Genomic DNA, 27,746 nt, shown 5'->3' with positions numbered 1-27,746 from the left:
ATATACATTATACACTCGATTTAGTACAAATCAGATTAAAATTGTAATTTCTATTTTTTCAGTCATCATTTTGAAAAAATTCTATCTCAATTTGACCTCGACTTTTTTCGAAAGTAAATAAACTCTTATCGAAAAAAAAATTAAGATTTGAAGACTGTTAAATTTTGAAATATGATTTCTCATTTTTCAACCACCGTTTTACATCAACCATTTTGAAAAAAAAGCTTAATTAAAATATCGGTCTCGACAAATTTTTTCGAAATTAAATAAACTTTTATTAAAAAAAGGAGGGGGATTAGGATTTGAAAGCTCTGGGCAATTTTGAAACACGATTTCTTGTTTATTCCCCCATTATGTGGGACATACAAGTAATGTGTATTTCCATGCTCTGTTAATTATACAACATAATTTAACATATAAAACATGCACGCGAAAGATGTTGGAAGGAAAACTGACTGCCATTGATTGTATCATGAATTTATTTTGAAATGTCTAATAGTCCTATTTCCTTATGCTCTATATATACAAATGATAGCATGATAAAGTATAATACACAGTTTTAACAAACGTTAACAAATGAATGTGCTAATCTAACATATTAAAAATGATATTATATACTAATGTCTTGGACTGGAGCCATCTCTTGCATTTACCTCGAGAAAAATAAAATCACGTATTCGACATGGTTTACAAGGTAATAAGATTGTATGCGTTATTTTCATTAAAATAATTTCCAAATTTTCATAGACGTTTCTCTTCTCGTCGCCAAAGAATCACAAAGTAAAATCGACATGTACTTTCCTTTGTCACATGTATATATTTGAGGTCTCTTCAAAAGTTCATCATTTGATATAATTATATCAAACTTATGTGCTTACGAGCATGATAAAACATAAAATGAAAAACATAAAACGTAAAACAAAAACTGATGCGTACTATTTTGAACGAAATCCGCTTGACTGCAGATACATCGTTATGTACATAACATGGAATATCGTAGAAATAAAATTATAAATAACATTAGCGTTTTTAAATGAAATAATATCATCGCTCTAAAAAAAAAACGTTTTTATTTAAATAATAAAACGCCAGGCGTTTCTCTCTATCTATCTTTGGATTTCTATATTTTCGTGTGAATATTTTTCCACTTTGTTGTAATAATAAGATATACCAGTCCAAAGTTTCTCGATAGCGCAATGCAAAGTGTCTTCCAAATTGTAATACCACAAAATATATCGCTTCATAAATAATATACTATATTCACTACAGACAGAATATTCGAACAATTTCTGCCTTACGTGGAAGATTCACGTTCGACGTGAATCAGTCGTTATAATTATCTCTTTATATACACTTGTTTGCCATGTACACTTTTTTTTAGAGCTTTCTTATGCTAAAATTAGTGGGTGACGAAAGTATATATATATATATATATATATATATTCATTTATTTATATTTTATATATATATATATATATATATATATCGCCGGTCGATAACTCTTTAATGCTCTGTCCCACATCGAGAAGAGATAAAATAGCATTTTATACGATGCCCTGAAGAGGGGCCTCCTACTGCGTCCTGCATTCTATTATTGTAAATGGAAATAAATAAAACAAATTATTAAAGACAGATTAATATAATGTCAATATTTCGAGAAATAATTTATTGAACTGAATATAATTTGATTTGTGTGTATTTATATGAATCATAAGTGGAAGACTATTTTAACGTGGTTCCAATATCAGATTTCTTTTCATCATTTGAACGTTCTTTTTTTGTCGCATTTTCGTGTTATATTCATATAAATATCTTAACAGCTTTGTATATGCGTTGGGCATTTTCAAATGCGTACATAAATTTAACGTATCTGTGAACTGGGTTAAAGGTGCGAAACAATTACAATTGCACAATAAAGCTTCGCTTTTAGCGAAACCGCCTCAATTTTGGACTCATAACGTTTCTTTCTTTATCGTACATTGGGTATCACACTTGATGCGTATAACGCATTTGGCATAATAAATATATTGTTTGTCGTACACTTTTACAAACTTTTTATATTTTTATATATAGACGCAGTCTTTTCCACTCGACAATAAATTTTCACCTAAACCCATCACGAGATACTTGTCTTCAACAAACTCAAAAATTATTAAATTTTATCATTGCGTAACAAATTTTAGAAATTTCGAAATATTTAAAACAAAAGTGCGATGTCTGAAAGATGCAGCAGCAATATGGCGAAATATTATTCTTAATTATATTTAAAAAAAAGATACAAAAAGATCAGTTTTATTTTCTTATCAGTTGTATGACAGTGTCAGATCTTGTACATTATTCATATATCCTACAAATGTATCTCTCTCCATGAGATATTGCTCACTGCTATCTTTTCACATTAAGTAGGCATGTTCCGTTCCATTATTTCGCTCAGTACGTCACCACATTCTTGTATACACAATATATTTTTTAAACACTCGAAACGAAAACTGTTCATCAATAAATTACCTTAACGCTTTTTAACGAGTTTTAAGAAAATGGTATAAAAACTCACGCAAAATTATAGCAATAAATGAATGATCTAACGCTTTGAAATTAGCTTGTAGCTAGTTATCAGGATACGCACTAGTAATAGCTAGGAACTTGAAGAAGCTTTACTTCCATTTTTCGCTTTTTTTATTGATATACATTTAATATGCAAAATAGGTTATTCATTCTGAATAACTCTATAGCATTATTATGTCCCATTTACAATAAATGGGACAATAGCCTTTTCTTTCTCCGAATTTTCTTTAAAATAGAACTTTTACTTTTTTATACACACAAGATACTAATGCACAATAAGAACACACGCAAAATTGAAGTCTAAAAGAATAGTATTCACTGTTGTGCAAAGAGGTAGACATGAAATGTTTGTATGTTGCGCACTCACATGTTTGCGCGCGCGCGCGCGTGTGTGTGTGTGTGTGTGTATGTGTGTGTGGAAGAGAGGGACAAAAGTATGTGTATATGTGGAATGATAGGATACATTTAATTTGAAAATAAGACCGTTCTCTATTTTAGGTCTATTTTGTTGTGTAACAGTATAATCATTTTTACATTATAACAGATCTCTCAAAAATAGAAATAAAATAAATCAATGATTGACGTCAGATGCAACTTTCGACTCGATTTTCATGTCGACAATTCCCTCCTTTATCGTTATTGTCTTGACAAATGACAGATGCACGCAAGTAAAGCGCTTTGTTTCAACAGCGGCCCACGTCAAAAAAATTTTAATGACAATTTGACAAAAGATACAATTTAATTATATATGTACCCTTTACATCTTTCCCAAGCCACAGAACACTATAATTACGCATATCCGGCGATTCATTGTCAAGGTACGAGAAGAGTAGATGTTTACATGAAAATTGGATCGAAAGCGACATCTAATGTCGACTATTGAAATAAATCTTTCTACGTAGAAAGCAAATCTGAATTGTCAATCATATTTTAAATTTACACGTTTCAATGTTATTTACAGGTCACGTCCTCTTCAATACACTTTGGAGAAAGAAATAGCTCTCACCACTGTGTCACTTTACACTTTGAATTCGTCAGAATCAATGTAAATTTTGTCGCGCATCATACGCGACGTTATATACTTGTATTTAGATGCACCTAACTTTCAAAGGCGTTCCAAAATACGATCATGAGAATATCGGCTTTAGAATGCCGAATGATAATAGTCATAAGTAGGCCAGTAAGGCTGTAGCCAATCCTAGCTGGTACGTTGACGCTTTTTGGCAGGGTGCTCTTCGGACGAATGAGCTAGGGAAGGCATGACCATATCTCCTCTATTGAACATATACTTGAATTGTGGCATATATTTCATTATACTCCTAATATGGATTAAAGGTAGATCTTCTGTTAATGAAGAACATTTGCCTGCTTCCATTAACATCTTCATTTGCAGTCTGCAAAGTTTTATTTCTTTTACATAAAATAGATTATTTCATAAAATATAATAATATAAGTATCAAATATAATCATTATCCCATTTATCTATTTATTTATGTTTTTATATTTGTCTATATTGATTTATTTATGTATATATCTATATATATATATATATTTACCTATTTCCTTGATATAATTCTATATGTAGTACATCTGTAAGAACTTGTCTACAACTCTCGATGTCACAAGCAGGAAAAAAATTGGAAACGAAGTCAGGAAGTGTCATCAGTAATTCGCTATAGATGTAAGGTTTGAAATTAATACAGGGTACCATTTTTTCTTCAAGTAATGCTTTCTGTATTTGGTATGGTTGTACATGACAAGTAGTAATATGTTGTGGATCCGATATTGGTATCAGTGGTTTCTTCCCTCGGGTGTCCCTAAAAAATAACTTAAACGTGAATTGTACGCTGAATCGAACACATTTTATAATACATTTGAATACGTCAAAAGAAGAATTAATTTGATATTCATTTAGCTTACCAATAATGAATAATAATATATACCTGGAACCGCTATTGTTGCCGCTGCCGCTGCTACCATTAACTGGTATCAGAGGAGGTGGATATTTCGAATGAGATGTGTTATGCACAGATGGCGTATGCCTTTGTGGATGTAATAAATTTGGTGCTGATGTAGGTACTGGCATTAAAGCTTGAACTTGTTCGCTTAAACCAAGCATTTGTGGATATGTAGTTGCTGTGACTGCATTAGGTACACCTAACGTAGGTGTTGTATATGTCGTGGTCACCCTGAAATACAAAAATTATATTATTTTTTACTATTTTATTGAATATCTGTTACTAATTTTAATTTATTTGATTTCTGTCATTAAAGTCTTTAACCTTTTTGGCAATAAATATAAGTGCTATTAATTTTGTGTGTGTGTGTGTGTGTGTGTGTGTGTGTGTGTGTGTATGTTTATTTTTGTTACATTTTTATATCTTTACATAAATTAATAAAATATTCGATACAATTTCAAAAACAACACAAAATTTATGCAAATATGGTTAAATTACATATATTTACATATTTATGTTTGTACAAATTACAAATATAATTTAATTCAATTTTTAATAAATAAATCCATTTTTTGCAATATTAAATTGTAAAAATAAAAGATAAAGTAGATTTATATAAAAGCGATTCCTATATGCAAGGGATACATAAACTATACATAAATTATATATTTCATTAATACGACAAAAAAATCACTTTTATAAATGGATTTATAATAATGCTGTCATTTAATTCATCCATCACGTATTTTACTCATATTACTCAAAATATCTCTCATTCAGGTAGATAGATAAATAAAACCTTCTGTAAATGATTTCTAGAAAATAATATATACTACTCAATAAAAAATAGAGAACACTTTCTAATATAAAATTGCACAATATTCAGAACACCATAACTCGATGAAAAATCATCGCAAACAAAAAATCAAAAAAGCATTTGAAAGCTTGAAATCTCTACTTTCGAAATCGGTAATTGATATTTCAATCTCGCTGATTCTTTACGGAGCTTTACGAAGACAAATGGATCATCACTCATCAAATTTGAAAATTTTGTACAAATTTTATAAAGGTCTATGATGTAAAGTAAAATTCACAAAAATGAGATTTACAATTCGAAAGAGTGAATCTTTACCTTCAATTTGCTTTTTTTATTGAGCATTGTACGATTTTTTTCACCGAGTTATTGAAAAATGATTACTTTTGCTTCAATGTTAAATAAAAAAGCAAATTAAAGGTAAAGACTTGTAATAAAGTTTTTACATACAAAAATGATTTGAAGTATTCGAAAGTTAGCTTTAAGTTTTAAAACGCTTATTTCAAACATCGTAATCATTTTTCGTAGAGATACGTAAACCTTGATTTTGGCTCTTTTAACACTAATTCTAAATGATCTTTTAACTTCAAGATAAAATAACTTTATCAAAAATAATCGTAACGAGATTTTTAAAAAAGCATTTTAAAGATTGAAATCTCTACAGCAGTCGAAAGAGTGAATCTTTTCCCTCAATTTGTTTTTTTATTGAGTATTATATGATTTTTTTTCATTGATTTTTATTGAACGTTGAAGCAAAAATGATCATTTTTGCTTCAATGTTGAATAACTCAGTGAAAAAAAAATCGTACAATGATCAATAAAAAAGCAAATTAAAAGTAAATACAGATTCACTCTTTCGACTGCTGTAAACCGCATTTTTGTATTTTACTTCACGTCATAGATCTTTGTAAAGTTTGTAAAAAAATTTCAGATTTGACGGATATCCATATAACTTCGTAAAGAGTTTAGTTTCAGATTGAAATATCAATTATCGATTTCAAAAGTAAAGATTTCAACCTTTCAAATGTTTTTTTGATTTTTTTGTCTGCATTTTTTTTACCGAATTATGATGTTTTGAATATTGCGCAATTTTGGGCGTGTTCGAAAGTGTTCCTTATTTTTTGTTGAGTAGTGTAAATATAATAATAAAATATAATACATCATTTTACGTTAGAATCATTGTAAGACTACTAGTTGTCGTTCGAAGCCTTTCTCATACCGTAAATAAACTAATTGGCTTTCGATTTTTACTTGGAATATTACAATTACTAAATTTTTTCAGATAATAAATATTTCTAGTTGCCTAACTATTTAGATATATACAGACTACTTGTTCATACATTGACAGCAATATAATAAATCATACATTAATCATTATAAAATTTGAAATATTATGTGACGTAAATATTGTGTGTGTATAGTAGATTCATGACTGTGTTAATGTGTTAAATGTACTTAATGTATCACGTAAAGAGAGAGAAGCTTTAAAGACAGTCATGTAAATTAATTATAAATATTGATGTTAGATTTATCTATATGATTTACAGTTTGAGATATAAATTTATGCATGCTATCTTATTTCTTATAATAATCTATATGACAATAGTATATGTTACAAGGACTCACCAGTCATCCTTCCCATAGGTGGGATAACTATACAAAAAAAAAATCATACGTTGTATGTACAAATGCAGAAAGCTATGGTGCAGATACTCTACATATAACGATTATAATTATGCTATATATATATATATATATATATATATATATATATGTATGTATATATATATAAACATAATGTTTCAAGCTAGGATAAGCATATGCTTAATATTTCATGCTCAATGTGCTGTATATAAAAAGTGAAATATCTTTCTTTCACACATTAACAACAGTAAATTAATTTTATAGAAGTCTCAATATTAAAAAATAATATCACAATAAAACGAGCAAATGAAAGCTATTATACATTATAGCTCTCATTTACCCGTTTTATTGTAATATTATTTTTTCACACATTAATTTATTAAAAAGGAAAATTATTAATCTTTTTTTTTTTAAATCAAAATTATCTTTTGCAACATACGATTTTTAATTTTTTGTAAACGATACCATACATAATACAAAATAAATAGGTGCAACAATTTTATTGAATATTATGTACATTCTATGCTAATTGGTTTGCTTTGTAAACAAGCGTACGGTATAAAAAATTGCAAAACTATTGATCAAAGAAAAACAAAAATATCTTTTAAATTTAAACTTTGTGAGCTTACAACACATAAGTATATACGTACTAAGCTATATCAAAAATTTTTTTAAAATTCTATTGATGCTTACCCGAGATTCGGTTGATTGGAGTGAACAGTTGCTCGTATAAGAGGTGGTGGTTGGACTTGAGCAACCCCTTGCATAGTTGTTGTCGAGTATACTCCAGGATACTGAGCTGCTGCTCCACTACTGCTCCCTCTACTTCTAGACTGTTGAGAATAGCTTTTGGGAGCAGTTGTCATCTGTGGCTAAAAATAAAAAACTGTACATTTTGTCTGGTATACGATATAAACACTGAAGCTATAACTACAAAAATTATCAAAGCATCGCGGACATCACATATCATAATTTGCCACCTCTCCGATTTTCAAATGGAAACTTTTTGAATGAATCTCCGACTCTTCAAGTGACGGAAAAATTTTCGATTAATCGCTTAAAATTTTGTTGAGCTTCTCTTCAGATAAGCGATTTTTTTTTCGAAATATGTACTAAAAAATATTTACTAAATTTGTTAAGTTTTTCTTTTTCTATTTTTTTTTAGAAACCATTCATACAATAGACGTCCAAGGGTGCATTCGAGGAGCGCGCTATTAGCGCCAATTGTATAATACTATCTTGTCTCCTTGTCTGGAATGGACAATGAAGATAGAATGATACAAATAGCACTAATAACGTCTTCCCGAATGTAGTCCAAGAAATGTTGTAAAAGATGTCCCTACACTATTTCCAGAACGTCTCTTGGACGAAGAATATTGTACGAGAAGAAAGTAACGATCTCAGCAGTGATTATCGATTTTCGACATGTCCAATAGAAGAACTATCGATTTTTAATAATACTAGCCGAAAGGTAGCAACCATATTTATAATTCAAGGAGATTAGCTTACGTTGTGCATCACATTATTCAGAGTCGCTCGTATGATGCTGGCCTGAGGAGTGAGTGCCGTTTGAAAGGTAGGTTGACCACCAACGAGGCCTGACCAATGGCCGTTAACCACACCTTGAACGGTATTCAGCATAGGTTGCGACACTACCGGCATATTTGATCTACCGGTGGGAAGTCCCGATGGGGAGGAATGCGCGGGGTGCGTCACTACAGGCCTCGGCTGTCCTATTCGCGGCATCTGCGGTGCCGTACTCGCGACATTCCCCCGTGGCATCATATTAGGCATTGGTACGGTACGCGTGTTTAGAGGTGGTGCCACTTTGTTCGCGTTCTGCACGGAGGGAGGTTTAGTTGCCGGCGGTGTAGGTGGCTGTTTTGTCCATCCACCACCGGTACCGCTTCCGTTGCTGTTCACCAATAACTGTGAGTCCATAACTTTGGTCGGCCAGTAATCCTCGAAGCCGGTACCCGGTGGAAAGTAACTCTTAATGTCACTCAAACTAATTACCGAACACGTTTCACTCGCAAACAGTTCGTTACGTATACCCTGTACTTTGCAGCAAAATTTCAAATACGACAAATCCCAACCCTCAAGTTTTTCCGCTTTTAGCTTGAGATTTTCCGTCTCGCCCTCAAAATAAAACAGCGGCACATATTGCAGACTGTCCTTTACCGTGTAAGGTACTACAGACTCTTTGTTTATTCGTATGAAACCACATTTCTCCGCTTTGCGTCCGCTTGTCACGTTCGGATTGGTACCGGCGGTCAGTTTGGTATAACACACATCGAGAAATGTATAAAATTCCTTGGCGTCCGATAAACGCACCACCAGGTCCTTACACGTAAACACGTCCCTCCCGAATTGATTCTCGCAGTGCTTGGTGTTAATCTCATTAAATAACTTGCTCTCAGCCTCCGTAATGTAATAACTCCTTATACATGTGCAACTGTAGATGTCCGAATGAAGAAAACTCAGGTACTTGTTGAGAAGCTTAGATTCTAGGATGCGTACGGCGCAATACTTTTCACCGGAGCGAAATATATAAGGTATGTGACATTCGTCAAAGCTCGTCCAACCGAAACGTCCCCGCTGGCTGTCGTCGTCCGGCGTCGGCACTTTACTTTCCAAACCACCGGTCGGCGGTTTCGGAGCGGATGACCCATCAGTTGGTCGTTTATGCAGATATCCAAGAATACCGGGAAGATTAGGCTGCGGTATAAGACACTGCTGCCTCTGCTGTTGTTGTTGTTGTTGTTGTTGTTGTTGTTGTTGTACTGCTGGCATGTTCGCCAGCATTTTCGCCTTGTGTGCTTCCACCATTTTGGCAGCCAATTCACGGATTTCCGCATCGTCTGGACGTTCTTGCTTGACGACGACTTTCTCAAAATCTGAAAAACGAGGACGTATAAGTCTTATATTTTCGAAAGTATTTAAAGTTGTGTTTAACGTTTAGTTACCTGTTATGCATATCGCATCGCGAGAATAATATTACATAAGTGCAAATTTTTCAAAAGGATACTTGGAAAAATTTCAATGTTCACTGTGCCTAGAAAACTAATGTTTTTTTTTATTGTATCATGGAAGTCGAGAATTGCATTGCAAGAATGAGTATTATCAGCAGAAGAAGTTCAGTCGATAGACGTGCTATTTATAAAATATATTCAATTAGGTATTGCCAATGTTTTTGTAGCATGTACAATAATCCAGTCAAATCTTGTTCCTGGTTATTTATCATGTAAATTTATTAATTATTATGCGACAACGCATCGTTAAATCATCCGATAAATTCTAAATCGATTTGCAATTAGTATGTAGGCCGATTTCTCGTGCGCCAATATAAAAATAGCTTTTTTGTGCTGATGCTCAGGCCTATCTATTACGTCACCAACACAAAACTAATCGTAAATAATGTTTATATACTTTAGAAAATATCAATGTTTAACACTATACAATATCTATATAATTCACTATATACTGATATTAATATTAACATCAACATGATATAGATTTAACACCATGGATTTTAAATCATGATGGTAGATACAAACATCAGGAGTTAAAAATCCATATTAACGGTGAAAATTATATGTAGACGTCATATAGTGTTAAATCCATGTGTTAACATTAACACATGATAAAAATTATGTATATAAATACCGCATTATTTATAATTAAAAATTAAATTTATATCAATATTTTTTAGAATGTACAGAACTAATAGATAATATAAATTAATGAAGCTAGATTAATCATCAGCTTTTTACGTATACTTCGTAACACGCAACCTTCAGACAATATTAATTGATAAAATTCAGCATTAATTTCTAGTTTTTCATGTATACTTCGTAATACGCAACCGTTAAATTAACTAACTGTAATTAATTTGATTTAAATAACTTGAAATCAGATGACTTACGACTGTCAATCTTTAAGTTTCAATCTTTTACTGCAATTATTTAAAATTAGTAAACTTTATTACACATGTCATACATCTATAAATAAATAGAAGAGACATGTATTATTACTTATTATTCTTTACCTATGAGTTATGGAATTCTGGTTGAAAATGGACAAATCAGAATTTTTTTTTTTGTTGAATTTATTATAATTCTAGTTGAGACAATCAAAATTCCGATTGATCAGATCGATTTACAATCAAAAAATTGTCTTAATGCATTTCGCCGAGCGACGATCGAAGAATTCAAATTTCGCTCCGCGATCAAATCGATCCGATAGTAATTAAAGCCTCTTCGAGACGTGTCAAAACAATCGAGAATATATCCAGCGTGCAGCGTAAACACGCCAGTCCGGAGTGGTCGGAGTAACCGGCTGTGTCAAAAGGAAACAGGTAGGTAAAACCGACTTGTCGCGCACGTGACGCGTCTCGATTGAAGATCCTCGATCGATCCCGCGCGCGCGCTCGATGACACGACGCGGCATGTCATGATTAGCGAGGCATAAACCGCGTAAATGTAAACACTTCTGGCTCCGGCGACACCAAGAGACTACGTCGATTTACCGTCGACTTCACTTGGAGAAGTCCTCCGCGCGACGATTTCGGAGTGAGACAGAGATCGCCAGCGAATTGAATTTTCCGTGCCACGTAAAAGGCGTGGAACGTAAAAGAATCCGCGATCCTTTTCTTCGATTCCCGCGTGTCAATCGCGACCGACAGCACGGAGAAGACTCCGTAAACGGAACTGAATCGCATTCTCGAGTCCACGCGATCACGGCACACGCGAACGGGACGTGTACGAAGGAGAAACATACTCAGTGACATTCGTTCGGGTGCCATCCGCGACGGACTGCTCTTCTCGAGCCATATGGCGTCCGTGCTGCTGTCGGCACTCGCGACCGGTATGTCGGTGAAGCCGTTCCTCATCCTCGACGCTCGAGAGGGTCACCCTTGGATTGAATAGCGCGAAATCACATTTCGCAGTGCAGCTGAGGCGATCCCGTCACGCCACAATGTTCCCTCCGTTGAGGTTATAACATGCAGCAGCAGCAACAGCAGCAACAGCAGCAGCAGCAACAGCAGCAGCAGCAGCAATAGCAGCAGCAGCTTCGTCCGTCCACCTACGCGCACCGCCGACGGTATCGCGCGCTATCCATGTTACACGACGAGAGGGGAGAGGAGCGGAAGGACGAAGATGACGTATCGGTGGAATTGTGAACAATCCGTATGATCCGCAGCACAGGAAAGTCGTGTCCTCTAGTCGTTCCCTCTAATCGGTACTCGCGTCGACTCTCGCAGTTTTCACGCTTTCCCTCGACGACGAGGACGACGACGACGACGACGACGACGTTTCACTTTGTGCGCCGATACTCTTATACCAGGTGGCGCGAAAGATTCTCATCATCGTTACTAACCCACCGCCGCCGCCTCCACACAGACACCAGCACCAGCAGCGCGCTGCCGCCACCACCGCCACCACCACTATCGCGCTCGATACGATCGAGGGTAAAACAGGGGAAGAACGGGATGTAGATGTACATACGTAGACGGTATCGCTCCACCGCCGACTACGTACATACTCGTCGTCCGGGCGTAGCTCCGCGAACCGCCGGAGCTGTCCCAAAGACCGCGACACTCTCAAACGAGGACAGCGCCATGCTATCGCGCGCGCGCGCGCGCGCGTTCCCGGTCTTCGGTGCGAAACCTCGATTTCAGGCTGTACGGCGACGTGCTGTCAATCGAGTTGCTGTCGACCGCCCGCGGCTCCGCGGGGATACTAGGCATCTCCTTAGTACGGCATCTCTAGACCACGTACATAGTTATATACGTGTACGCGAGCGGCACTCTCTACTCTCTGCGCGGACTGTACTGACTGTACATACAACGCTAGTTAGGTATCAAGCTCGCGCTCTCTCGCCAGTGTCGTCCTCGGCGGCCCGCGCTCGAACCGGCCTCGGTATTCCTGGGATTAAAGCGCGCGGGTACCTCCTCCTCGGCTCCTCGCCCGACCCGACGCAACGCGATGCGATGCGACGCGACGCCTCGCGTCCGCTGTCGACGACGGTCGGACGGTCGACCGCGCGGCAGTGACAGCGCGACGTCCCGTCGAACGTGCCGATGCCGTCGTCTCCGAAGATGTGTTCCAATACCCTGATATTGATACTTGACGCGTATACCGATCGATCAGTGGCCAGTCCATGTCCGGAAGTGACGTGTCGATTCACGATACCCTGCATTCACATAAATGTTTATCTTGAAATAACGTGAAAATTACAAAAGTGAGCATATTCGTTAAATACGTATAATTTCATTGGTATTTCATATTTAATGAAATACTTTGTTCACTTTTGTAATTTTCATTTCATTTCAAGATGTACAATCAATCCCCAGAGATTCGATTGTGTATCGCACAGCTTAATGAAAATGGAGCAACAAAAGTGAGCAAATGCATCAATTAATTACAAATTATAACAATCATTCCAATGAAGTTGCCTGTTTTTGTTGTAATGTTCACTTCACAATCGAATCTCAGGGGCCGTGTTTTTGGAAAATAATGTAGGAAAATACTATACACAAAATAGTATGTGTGTGTGTGTGTATATGTGTGTATGTGTATATGATATATATATATATATATATATATATACATATATATATATATATATATATAAATACTAGCGAAATCTATCATATATATATATATATATATATGATAGATTTCGCTAGTATTTTCATACACCTACTACTTTTTAAGAATAAGTTTTCTCCGAGGCAATTGCTAGGAAGTTCGAAATGTGTCTATACTTTGTGAACGAATGAGCAAAGCCTTTTGCGATCGATAGATTTCACGTAAATCCCGAGTCTCAATCGTACGCAGAATGTTATTCTCGTATATGTAGAAGGCAACAGAGAAAGTACACGCGGAATGAAACCGAATTATCGATCTCACGTGGGTTCTATTAATTTTAGATATTGAGCATGTAAACTCTGTGATGACGATTAGAATGACCGTGAATAAATGGTCTCTTACAATATTCGTATATTTCCGTGATTGAGTCCTTCGCTTCGAAAATTTTTAAGCGATTTTACAATCTGTACAATTGATGCTTTCCATTTGATGACACAAATCGACACAAGTGTCGTTCTATAACGATGTGTCATCAAATGCAAAGCATCCATTATAAAATTTTAAATTGTAAAAAAAATTTCAACTCTTCTTCTATCAATCACTGTAAAACCTGTATCAGACTGGAGATTAATAATGAGCTTGAATTTGATCAAAGTAAAGCTGACTGTACTTATTATTAGTTTTCTTTCTTCTAATTGGTTAATTTCAATCTGCAGTCTGAACGGCTTAAGAAGGAAGTTCATTTGCATTTTGTACTTCAAACAGGATGCTTTAGAACTTAAATAAATATAATGTTCATAACTGTAGTTGAGAGTCAAGCTTAAGGAAAATTTTTGTAAATGACGTCACCGTTGTGGCTTGAGAGATAGTCCATAATAACAGGATTATAAACGATGTATAGAGAAGTAGAATCGTATCTCGAAACATTCTAAAGATATCTCAAAAATTTCATAATCTCTTAAGGATATTCCCAAGTTTCTTGGGATATAAAATATACTATATGAAATTTCAGAATACTTGAAGCAACGATCTGTGCTATATACACAGAATAAACCATTGCTTTCAATATTTGTTTTTTGCATGAAAGAACGAAAAGAAACTAGAGAAGTAGAATGATAAAACAAGCCACGTATATATACGACAATTCAATATATGTCATTAGAAGCGATTATTGAATATAGGATTAGAAATTGGCTATAGATTGGCTAACTTTATGCCCATGCTGTCGTTGCCTCACATTAGAATTTTTTTTACTACCCTAGAAAAGATGATAGTACAAGTATTTCATCACTTTTGCAATAAACGTATCAAATTCGACATATATTAATCCTTAAAGAAAAAAAGACCTCTTTCATTTGAAGCGTGAACATTTCACTTTGGTCGCAGTGCCTTAGATTTTCTGAGAAGATAAGGGGATGATGAGGGCGGAGGGAGACGCGCGATAGCGAGATGCGTGGATAGCTGATCTAAACGACCGCCCATCTCGAATCGTGCACGTCGTGTAGCATGGACCGGTTGCAGGAGCTAGGTACATACCGCTCAAAGAGTAGCCAGGACTGGCGTGTAAGATCGCGCGGACGATGTGACAACATCGCACGGTCGATATGCTCTTTCAGGCAAAATGCCAAGATTGGTAAACGCACGCGGGGGTATATAGTCGTGGTTTCCAGGTATCACCCTCTGCCCCCCTCCTCATCCTTCTCGTCATCCCTCCCTCCATCCTTCCCCTCCGCCCCTCTCTAACTCCCGCGCTTGATTCGTTGCTCTTCATCACTCCTGGAGCTCACCCGTGGGATTTATTCCGATGGTGGGGGCCACATACCGGGAGTGGGAGTACCAAAGTTGCGCAGAACCCAGCCAGACGTTGGCTCCCGCTCATGCCATTGCGCAGTTCTTACGTATATAAACCCGCCGGCCGCCTATATACTACATATGTATTATACTTATTATTTTAATCATGATTTACGAGCGCGGCGTTGCCGGTTCTCGCGCTACGGGCACGCCCATTCCCTCCCTCGTCTCCACTTTTCAGCCATATAGGCGAATACATAGAAACGCGCGGAAAAGCAACGTCGCTTGATCGATACTTGAGAAACTTGCAATAAAAAAAAATTACTATAGCGAATACATTTCTTTGGTAATTCCAAGCGCAATAGTATATAAGTTAAAGATTCCTTACGCGTTTTTCTCAGTATCCCAAATGATTCATCTCCCTCTCGTATCTTTCTTTTATTAGAACAATTTCCAAAATTTTATTTTACAAATACACGATATTCAGATACGAGCGTTTATTATTTATTCAATGTACATTCCGAGCTTGTTAAGTTTTATAGAGAGAGTTCTTGTGTAAGAAACAGTATAGAGTACAGTACATTGAATACTTGGTTGATTAGGTCATATCGCATCGAGCAATGCGACGTTGCCATTGCGGCCTTGATGGTACCTAGTTTTACTGCGCAGCACGTTGGGCCAGTCGTTTTGGCAACACTGGAAAGTCGTGGCAATCTATTTATAGTAGTCCTCTAACGCCGCTGTTGCTATGCCGAACAAAAAGCATATTTGTTTCAGAGGAGGGGATGAAGAGAGGTGGGGGACAAATAGAGTAGGGGAAAAGATCGGTGAGCGTAGGCGGTACGAGAAGAGGGGATTACCGAAAGACCAATATGGCGGCGGAATGGATATATTCTCCTCCAATCTATCTGCGTTCTGCTATAACTCGCGCCTTTCCCCATCTTTCTTCCGTGTCGCCGCTCTCTTTCTTTCTTTCTTTCTTTCTCTCTCTCTCTCTCTCTCTCTCTCTCTCTCTCTCTCTCTCTCTCTCTCACGCACATTCCCTGATTCTCTATCGCCGCTCGCGATAGTGGCTCATCGTATTTCCTGTACCTCACGAAAGTATGACCATGATGATAGTTACGCAACGCGCGAGGTATATACTACTCTAGTATGCGCGCGCGAGCGGAGTAGAAGGCGGACGAATTTCGCAACAAAACGTTAATAAGCATTTCCTTCTCGCGGCCGACAAAGAGAGTCGATGGAGACCAGATGAAGGTCACGCCACTCGCGTGCCGCTTTTCCACTTCTCCTTCCGTGGGGGTGATCGCGGAAAGTAAAATAGAGCAAGCGTAAAGGGAGCAAAGGTCGCGAAGTGAAAAAGATCCAGCGCGATATATGAATATATCGCACCCGCCGCCGGCCACCATCCGCGCGCGCTCTCCCATCCTTTACGCGCGCATTTCTTTTTTTTCACATAGCTCACGCGAAATTGCATATGGCGCCGTTCGCTCGTAGCAGCTGACGAGGTTTGCGGGGCGCTGCACGCTCCTACGCGATACCGAGAGCACGCGACTTGCGAGAGGCATAGCGCGTTTGCCACGAACAGCCCTCGGTGACGCTCGGCTCTCTCCGATCCGGAGTTTGCCTCTTTGTTACATCACTCTTCGCTCCTTATGTAGTACATAAGGGCGGATACATTATGTATCGTGTGCGGGCGCGCGGGATAGGGGCCGCAATATGTCCCTCCCAGCTCTCGCTCCGGTTGTACATAACGCACACACGTATGCCGCGTCTGTATGTTATATGTGGTGTAGGTGCATACGCGCGAGCGAGCCGGCTGGGCGCACTCGCGCGGCGAGCAAGCCCCAGCTCCGCGTTACACGATGCGCGGTTACACAAACAAGCGCCGGTGCGTTCCCGGCACATTGCATTATTACATAGAAACACGGCTGCGCTACGCGAAACGATTTGATGGCGAGCGGTACGACGTATGGAAAATTCATGCTTTCGTAATAATAGCGCGGGAGACGCACCGCAAGGCAATTTCACGAAATTTAAGAGCGACAACCTTCGCTTTACTTTGCATGACAAATATAAAAGAAATTCCTATTCTAGGACTTCACCATATTCTTTTATGTCACTCTACAAAGCGTACTTGCATTGTCCACAAACGTATGGATGTTAAACAAGTGAGGCACCATATATATATATATATATAAATATATATATATAAATATAATATATATGTATGCATGTATGTGGAGAAATTAAACTTATACCCCAACTTAATTGTAGAGAATAAGTGTTATAGTATTGGAACTACAATATTCCAGAAATTTATGTGCGTATTTGCAAGTTCCGTTACTTGAAAAATGTACAAGAAATATAACCTTTTTTGATGCTAAACTTTTTAACTTCATAGTCGTGGAAAAAGATCACACTATGTAACGGTAAAAAAATTATATATGTTATATTTCTGTTATGTATGTACATGTTAGGATTCGGTGAAATACCTGATACGACTTATTTAAAATATAAAATAAGTTCCAGAAGTTTATTTAACGTATAAAAATACCTTTTATATTAGTAAGAAATTAATTTCGAAAATTTATTTAAAATATTAATTATATTTTAAATAAAAAATATGTATTTTAAACATTCTAATACAAAATTGTTTTTTTATGATTTTGTTTTTAAAGATATACAATAAATTTCAAATACTTGTTTAAAATATCAAATAAGATATAGATCAGAAAAAGTTATTTAAAATAATAAATATTAAATAACTCTCTTATTTTTAATTTAAAATTCATATTTTAAATAAAATTATTTTAAATATGACCGACATCTAGTAACAAAAATATAACATATAATTTTTTATATCAATGACCCATGCATAAGAAATATAAGCGGATAAAAGATAATACAATCGTACATATATGTGCATGTAAACTGATTAGTATATACATCGTATATACCGATTCAGTATACAGGAATCTAAAATTTCTGCACTATTGTACTTTTCTTCTCTTGGAGAGTTGAAATATACAGTTCTTTTTAGATTCTAATACCAATTATTCTTTTTACCAATTATAATTATAACGATGAGATAACGCCTCTAAAAGATCATTTTACGGATTGATTTAAATAAACTATGACATCATTCTACCAAGTAAACACGTCTGTCATATTAAATAAGGATCAATAGTCTTAATTTGTATAGACTATTTATATACATAAGAAATATACATGTAATGGTCCTAAAGTTTCTGAAATTGTATTTAAAATAACATTTTTACATATAACTTACTACTTAACTGTAGTCTTGTTCAAATTGGCCATCCTTTGATATGAAATAAGTATATCAATTGATTCATATGTTTTCTTTACTATTGTAAATTATAATCAAATTCGTATTTTTTAATACCATACTGCTCGATGTCACCTGTGATTTTTATTTAAATTTGATATTGAAATTTAAAAACAAATTTATTCTCTTTTGGCCATTTTTCGTTTTTGAACAAGAAAAAGCATAGAGCTAGAAAATACAGAGTAAAGCCTATGGCACACGATGCATTTTTTTCCTACTGGATTGCTTGTGTTTTAGTGAAATACTGGAATTGCACATATAACTCAGAATTTTTAGCAATTTATTAAAATGCAAGCAATCCGACAGGAAAAAATGCATCGTGTGCCATAGGTTTAAGGGCGTGGGAAACTATACCTGTGTTACTTTCTGTCGAAAACTTATAAATAAAAAAAGTAATGTATGTCAACATTTTTTATATCAATCAGTTTTTTTACAAAAAATAATATGGCTGTGGTCTTTCTATTCGCTTGATTTAAAGTATTAACAATTTTCTCAATTTACAAGCTAAAAATATAAATGGGAGAGATAATTTGATTATATCGAAATACAGATAAAATCGCAGGCACAAGAGAGCTATTTAAGTGTCCGATTTTTATAACAATATTTAAATAATAATTTATTTCAATTGAAAATATAAAATAAAATTTTAAAAGTTACGTTTTAAATTTAATTAATCTAATTACATAAATAGTAACGTATAAATGAAGTTTTTAAATATTAAAAAGTTAATTTAATTATGTCAGGAATTATTAAAATAAAATTCATATAATTTTCTTGAATTTGAAAGAGTCAATCTATTTTTTTTAAATATGCATATTATTAATATTTATCAAACATTAAAATTTAAGGGATGTATAGAAAAATATATATTAAAGTACCATAATATATTATTTAAATAATAAGAAATAGCAAGCCTTGTAAAACATATAGCACAGATCATTCTTAGCATTATTACAGCAATAACATTGTTAATGTTGCAACAATAAGTCTGTTAAGCATTGCTTAAATCCCCAAAAATGTTTGCACTTAGGAGGAGATAAATATACAGAATATTTGGAATTTAAATGTCAAAACTTCGGCGTGTAGAGGATTGATAAACTAAGACAAAAATCCTGTAGAGATACTCGTTTCATTTTGGAGAAAAATCGCAAAAAAGACAAAACGTAGTTTTCATTTTTTTGCTCTTTCACATTATTTATTCACATTGCATTTATTTACTTGCTTAATATATATATTAAATATTGTGACCTTTTGTCGCAGAAGTTATACACGAATATACCATATTCAGCATATTCAACGTTAGAATATGTATGCGACATATTGTGGAGTAATTCACTCGATGACTTCTGACGAGTAACTGACGAATTTACACGATTTGAAAAGCAGAAATGTAAACAAACAAAAAAAGGTTTTTATCTAAAAACGGAATTATTATTGTTTTCGTGCGATTTCAGCAACGATAATACTTCAGAGGCAGTGCGAGAACGAAGCAACTACGTTTTGTCTTTTTTGTAATTTTCTTTAAACGAAGCAAAAACGAGCATATCTCTACAGAATTTTTTTTTAGTTTATATCGATCCCCTACACGCTCCTGAAATTCCAAACACCCTGTATATTCGAATGTTGACGAGAGAAAGCGAAGATGTTTAGTACAAAAAAAGCCAGTAACGCAAACAACTAATGTTGCTGCAAGATATTGTATGGAAAGTGACCACACAGTTGCTATCTTTCGGCTAATATTCGACTACGGATCGACGATTTTCCTGCCGTTAAGTATACCGAAATTACCGAAACTGAAACTTCATTGCAGCATAATATTCACTAACAAAAAAGGTCATCAAATATAACTGATCCTATAACAGAGTCTAGCCTCGAGCAATTTTGTTAAAGTAAGCAAGAGTAAAAAAAACAGGTACATTGTCTTTTTTAGATATGCTATCTCATTCTAACTGAAATTGACAAAAACGACAGGCCAATCAAAAGTTTGTCTCGTGGTCAGACTCTGTTATAGAGTCTCTACCTACCAGAGGTACTTTTTATAAGAAAAACAGGAGGAAAAGCGAGACGAGAACTTGAAAAAAGGTCATTAAAATTTTAAGTGGTTAGACCGAGATTTTTTATGTGCTGGAAAGTTAGAGATTTGGTAAAAAAAAAAAAGGTGCATAAAATGCAATAGAGCTTCATTTTTCAGAGTCTTAATCGAAAGACGGAAAGATGATAACTGTGGAAGAGACATTGAAAAAAAATATTGTATCTAGAAAAATCCTTGAATGTTAAGTTGAAGTTTAACATAGATTGAAAAAGGATCGTTTTTTTTTTTAAATAAACTATAATACTTAAATAAGTCTGACCCGAATATTTAAATAGTATTTCATATGCATTAATGAAGCAAACACGTTTATCACGATAGGAATAGCATGAAAAACAATATCAATACAGATAGACTCAATGCAAGCAAAAATTAATATCAATAGAGATTGGAGTTACACGTCGTCCTTCACGTATCGTCTGAATGAAAATGACGGCCAGCTGATCTCTCGCATAATCGTCAATACATTTATCGTTGTGGATATTATCAACACTGAAACACGTAAGGAATCTAGAAATGGCATTTCACAAATCGGTATTTCGGAATACCGATCTATTTCCAAATGCAATTAAATACCTACCCATAGTTCGAAATAATTTGAGAAATCCAAGTATCAATTAATAAAAGAGAACGCAAAACAATATGAGCTATTATTCGACATAAAAATGAAGCTCTATTGCATTTTATGCACCTTTTCTTGTTATATAGAATGTTTACCAATTATCTCTCTCTCTCTCTCTCTATGCGCGCGCGTGTGTGTTCAGAATAAATTTAAATCATCAGTGATTTTTAATAAATCATTCGAACGATAGAAAACTTCTCTCAATAATTTCAATAGATATCCATAAAGTAGCTCTAAGAAAACATAGATAAGATCATAGATAAGCGGTTCAGCTAATGTAAGATTAACTTCAATCTCAGTTTAATTTATTCTTTATTTTTTTCTAAATGTAAGAATTAGAAAAGGATAAATAGCAAGTTGAACGAAATTAATTTTACCAGGGTTGGAAAAACCTGGGCTTTTTTAAAAAAAACTCAACCCTGAGTTTTATGGGAGTTTTATTGGATTTTATAGGGGTTTTTTAGGGATTTTTTTTTTAAATAAAATTGATTATTTGATATATTTTTCATGTAATATTTAGTTTACATTGTGTTTATTATTTTTATCATTATTTAATTACATATTCAAATAAAATTAATTGTAAAAATATTATAGTGATAAATTTTTTAAATGTAAAAAAAGTACTTCTATATAATGAAAACTCAACAAATTGAAAATAAGAAATGTCAACATTTTAATACTAATGTAGAAAATAAAAATATTACAAAAATTGCGCAAACATTTAAAATAAATAATTGTCAAGGTTGTGAATATAAGATACTGTACACATTTTTTCAAAAATTTGAAAAATTTTGCCAGTTGAAGAGCGTTTAAAAAAATCTATAAATAGAATTTTTTTAATATTATAAATAATGAAAAAAAAACTTCTAACCAATAAAAATAAAGACAATATTTTAATAATTTAATATAAGTACTTTAAAATAATATAGACGTTTTTTGTACATAGAAATTGAAATTGAGCTTAACTGAGAAATATCTACGTTATTTATGAACTTTTATTATGAGATACTCTGCTTACATAGATATACATTGTACAAATTCAGATAAAAACTGAAGTTTTCTTTCAATTACATTGTCTGAATTTTCAATATATAATTTTCAATATATTTTCAGAATATTTAACTTTTTAGCCATAATTGTATTCTACTCACATTTCTCTGAATTTCTAGCTATAATTGTTGAATATTTCTGATCTCGATGCCTGAATATCAAAATTATCTGAATTTCTAATCAGTTGTCTAAATATTTCTAATTATAATGTCTGAACATTTAAACACTTTTATTTGAATTTCTAGCCCATAAAAATTCAGACAAAAGTATGGTAAACCGTTTTACTTTTTAATAGCATAAAAGAACTTTAGTCTAGTGTTAAATTCTTAAAAAATAATTGTCTTAAAAAAATTACGATTTTTGATAATGAATTAAAATTATATCATAACATAATATATTTCCATGAATTAAAATGATGTCAAGGCATAATAGAAATTCTGAATTTTTATTCGTCAAATTATCATTATGTCGCGATAGAATAATCATTGCGAATTTCTATTATGTCCCGACATAATTTTAATTCGTGAAATTAATTATTATGTCGCGAAATTATTATTATTATTAGGTGTTGGAATTAATTCGTAGCGTTTTTAATGAAAGAATGTTATTTATTTCACATGAGCATTAAAAAATACATTAATGAAAGTACTTCCCATCACTTGTAAAACGCTACGAATTAATTCCAACACCTAATATTATTATTATTATTAAGTCGTTGCATAAAATTTGTGTTTTTAATATTATCAGTACCGAAAAAATGGCAAGTTGTTTTACTTTTTAACAGCAGAAAATAATGGCAAGTCATTTTACTTTTTAATAGTAGTCATTTTATTTTTTAATAATTTATACTAAAAGAAATTTAGTTTAATGTTAAATTCTTGAAAAATAACTATCTCAAAAAAATTACGATTTTTAATAATGAATTAAAATTATGTCGTGATATTTCCATGAATTAAAATTATGTCAAGGTATAATAGAAATTCAGAATTTTTATTATGTCTCGACATAATTTCAATTCATCGAATTATTATGTCGCGACATAATTTCAATTCATCGAATTATTATGTCGCGACATAATTTTAATTCCTCGAATTATTATTATTATATATAATAAAAATTCGGAATTTCTATTATGCTTTGATATATTAGGTGTTGGAATTAATTCGTAGCGTTTTTAATGAAAGAATGTTATTTATTTCACATGAGCATTAAAAAATACATTAATGAAAGTACTTCCCATCACTTGTAAAACGCTACGAATTAATTCCAACACCTAATAATTTTAATTAATTATTAAAAATCGTAATTTTTTTAAGACCATTATTTTTTAAGAATTTAACATTAGACTAAATTTCTTATATGCTATTAAAAAGTAAAACGGCTATATACAGAGTGTATAAAAAGTCCCAGATCCCTTAAATATTTTGAAAAATAAGCATTTTTGAGAAAAATGTTTCAGACAAAAAGTTGTACGGTTTAAAAATTCTATGATCACATCCGTTTGACATTGGATAGCGTCGCTAAAATTAGACGGATGTGATTAGTAGATCTTTTTAAACTCTACAACTTTTTTCTGAAACATTTTTTTTGAAAATGTACTTTACAAAATATTTAAATTTAAGGGGTCCGAGATTTTTTATACACCCTGTATGTATTAAAATTGGTATAATATGTTAAGATTACAGTCCAGTTAGTTTAATATACCTACATTCATTAAATATTTATAAATACATTCCTTTTATGTTATCGATTAAAAAATTTGTTTTTCTTATACAAATCCCAATAAAACCCCCAAAAAATCCATAAATTTTGGATTTTGTTGAGTGGATGAAATCCAAAAAAACCCTCTAGATTTTTTTGGAGTGAGTAAAATAATGCCAACTCTTAGAAATCAGAACAAACTCTCGAAATACAATAGGTATAGTAAGTCTTAAGTTTAAAACAAGAAATCAACTAATATTAGTCGATTATTCTCTCGATTTTCCTTATTCAATTATGTTTGGCTAATATTTTAGGACTTAAAGCTGACTATATTTTAACATGTCGGGACTAATACTTATAAATTTATAATGGACCATCTACAATGGAAGTAAAATTGTGTAGTAATCCGTAAGAAATCGACCAATTACGCTCGAATAATCAGCCATAATTGATCAATTGTAACATTTTATGGTTTATTAGACAATATTACTCTCATTGTAGACCATAAAAGAAAAGAGACTTCGGTCCATGTTGACAATAGAAGTCTATATGTCTACAATGTACACTTTTGAATTTAAAGTAGGGATGCGTTTACACATAAAGCGCATGATGGTATCATTTTATCCCTTTTTTATTATTTGATGAACAAGGACAGATGATGCATCATGCGCTTCTCATATACATATGGTGCGAAACTCGGAACGCATCATATGTGCGTTCGATATTTGGCGAAAGCGAGAAAGTTGTAGTGCAATCCAATGCGGGAATAAAAAAGTAGATTCGATATGTCCTACAAAAGCAGTAATCAATTTTAATGCATCAAGTAACAGATCAATGTACTTTTAATAAAAGCCCTTCTTTTCGTAATTTTTTTATTCTAATATAATCTATACTAAAAAATATACATATATGCATGCACAAACGGCCATATTTCTGTTTTCTATGGCTGAACTAGTAAATATCAAACATATATCTATCTCACTTTAAATTCCAAAAGTATACACATTTGGAACTTAAAGTGAGATGAGACGTATAGATATACGTTTGATTTATTTATTTAAAGCGAGAAGGAGAGTTTTAGAACAGTCTAATGCAGGAACAGAAAATCACATGTGTTTGTGCGTACTTATACCGATACGTTCGTGTGTGCGTTTGATGCATGCCGAAATAAAACAGCGCGAGTGAATGTACTAGGAACTGCAAAATTTTATTAGGTGTTGGAATTAATTCGTAGCGTTTTACAAGTGATGGGAAGTACTTTCATTAATGTATTTTTTAATGCTCATGTGAAATAAATAACATTCTTTCATTAAAAAACGCTACGAATTAATTCCAACACCTAATAGTAACGCTGATTCTACAATGAGTCGGTGATCGGTACTCCTAAGTCTTATCGGTGAAGTTGAGCAATAGCAAACTTGTACGACTAAGGCTGATTGATCACTTCACCGATTAAGACTAAGATTTCCGATTACCGACTCATTGTAGAATCAGCATAAGAGATTTGATGCACGAATCAAAGATGTTGTTTACATTTATAAAGACCAGTGGCATACGATGTATGTTTTTTTGCTTGATTACTATGCATTTTAGTAAACTACTAAAAATTATTATATGCAATTACTAGAAATTAACGTTGCGTGATGCAACTCCAACAATTTACCAGAACGCAAGCAATCAAGTAAGAAAACGTCTGTCGCTGGCTTAAGTGGACTGTCATTGACACCTCGTTAATATTTATAGTTTTCTAATACCGACGTTTTATTGACACCAACATTCTTACGACACAGACGCTCATGGATTCACCGGTACTATCACATTTCGCCGGTAACACGCGAAAAGCGCGTCTCGCAGAAGACATGCTCGCAACTCTTTGGATTGGTACCAACGTTAACGGGAGTGTCGTAGAAGGGAATCGGAACTGTATGCAGCATGAAGAACGAGGACGGTGAGATCGCACCGCGCTGCACGTGAAGAGTGACCGAGAAAAGGAGATAAAGATACGCGCACGATCTTGCGCCGTTACCGCCGCCATTATAGTCACCATCGTTGGTGGTACCACTGTCGCCATTACTAAACTTACTAAAGTTTAAGTTCCTCAAACTTGTAGAATTCAACAATCGTTGTCGCTACCATCGCTACCTATCTACCTAACCTCAAACTTACCTTTGTTGATGAATGCTTCGATGATCTGTACGTCTTCGTCGGTGCTCTTGTCGCCCATCTTCTCGTTAAACTGGACATCCATGCACATAATTCCACGTCGTCGTGTGGAATCTGATTCGTGATGTAGCCACTATTCGCACCCGGGACATTTACATGAAATTGGATGCTTGCGAACCAAAGAGCGCGGGCACGGGCGCGCGCGAAAATTCGTACGTGAATGACAAAGGAACCGGAAGAATAAGTCGCCGTCGTCGCTGTATTCAGCACGCGCGAGAGGTATCCTATCACGGTAAAGACGCGTTCGTGAATTTTGCTATTTCTCGAACGTAAACGTGTAAAACTAGGAAAGGGAGAAAGAGAGAGAGAGAGAAAGAGAGAGAGTGAGAGAAAGAGAGCCTAAGAACACGTCTCAACGTGCCTGAAACTGAACGCGTCTCAATACATTTACTAAACACGTTTCACACACATATATATATGTATATATATATATATATATATATGTATATATCACACACCGTGCCGGAACACACCACCGATGTCGCTGTGATGCGCACTACCGCGTTTCGACTCGTTTCGCCGGTGCGCGATATGACATAGTGACAGGCATACATACACGAAGCAACACGTCGTTCTGCAATTGCGACTCTCTCCCGTTCCGCGTTTTCTACTGTTTTACTAAGAAGCCGACTGGACGTTCAGATCAGATTTGAATATGGCACACGTTGCCAGTTCTTTCTCATACTCTCCTCGTCTCTCCCGCTCCTCCCCCCTTTTCCCTCTCTTTTGCTCCCTCTTCCGCCTCAGTCCCCCCTCTTTTCCGTCTTATGTACTTAACCGACTGCGACGTTGCCGCACATCCGGTCTTGCATTTTGGCTTGGTGGGGGATCGAGAATTTCGAAGGAGTGGGAGAAAGTACATAGGTGCCGACAGTCACGTGGTGGGGTTCCGCATTGTAAACGACGAATGGCACAGCGAGGGCAAACGATGGAAGGGGATGTACATATACACACACAAAAAGGAGGGGGAAGTTTTCAGCTCAGAAATGGGAATTTTCCATGAAATGTCGGGGCGGTCGCTTCGCGACCGTTATTTGATCACGTGATCATACCGGAAATCGTAAAGCGATGCATGCGCCCTCATCTTCTAGAAAGTTCTTCCAGCTATATATTGTTGAAAACATTGATTTTTTTAATTGATCCTTGAAATAACTATTTGCAATTAATTAATATTTGAAGAATATAGGTTTAGATATGCCCATATTACACAGAATTGTAGCCATTTGCAGTAACTATTTTCGTATGGGCGGGAATAAGGCCCTTGAAATATTGCAACGTCGCTGCAGTGCTGCTGAAAGTGTTTCCGATCATGTTACCTCGATTGACTTTTGTGTCATGTAGGCA

General features: G+C 34.6%; 1 protein-coding gene and 1 long non-coding RNA gene across 6 annotated transcripts; one reads left to right on the top strand and one right to left on the bottom strand.

Moving 5' to 3' along the window:
* Positions 1 to 461: 461 nt before the first annotated feature.
* Positions 462 to 27,116, bottom strand: LOC105154836 (hypothetical protein). Of its 5 annotated transcripts, none has more exons than XM_011070582.2 (8): positions 26,346 to 26,436; positions 11,761 to 13,176; positions 8,491 to 9,878; positions 7,675 to 7,853; positions 6,964 to 6,990; positions 4,509 to 4,754; positions 4,122 to 4,382; positions 462 to 3,959 (listed from the first exon to the last, which is right to left on the bottom strand). In XM_011070582.2, exons 2-8 carry the CDS (start codon positions 11,870 to 11,872, stop codon positions 3,764 to 3,766), a joined length of 2,409 nt encoding a protein of 802 aa, XP_011068884.1. In that variant the 5' UTR covers positions 11,873 to 13,176; positions 26,346 to 26,436; the 3' UTR covers positions 462 to 3,763. The 5 variants fall into 5 exon arrangements, with proteins under 5 accessions (XP_011068884.1, XP_087263270.1, XP_011068885.1 ...); XM_087407144.1 differs by having other exon boundaries at positions 7,675 to 7,847; XM_011070583.2 differs by lacking the exon at positions 11,761 to 13,176 and having other exon boundaries at positions 26,346 to 27,116.
* On the top strand, positions 16,442 to 26,062 carry LOC147909254 (uncharacterized). Its single transcript, XR_015545450.1, has 3 exons — positions 16,442 to 23,043; positions 23,191 to 25,393; positions 25,702 to 26,062. It is a non-coding gene; the product is annotated as an uncharacterized LOC147909254 (long non-coding RNA).
* Positions 27,117 to 27,746: the final 630 nt, after the last annotated feature.

Source organism: Acromyrmex echinatior, chromosome 6 (assembly GCF_024713525.1).
Source record: "Acromyrmex echinatior isolate Ae372 chromosome 6, ASM2471352v2, whole genome shotgun sequence".
Lineage (NCBI taxonomy): Eukaryota > Metazoa > Arthropoda > Insecta > Hymenoptera > Formicidae > Acromyrmex > Acromyrmex echinatior.
Note: the sequence above shows the minus strand (reverse complement) of the source record. Positions and strands in the feature narration are given on the sequence as shown.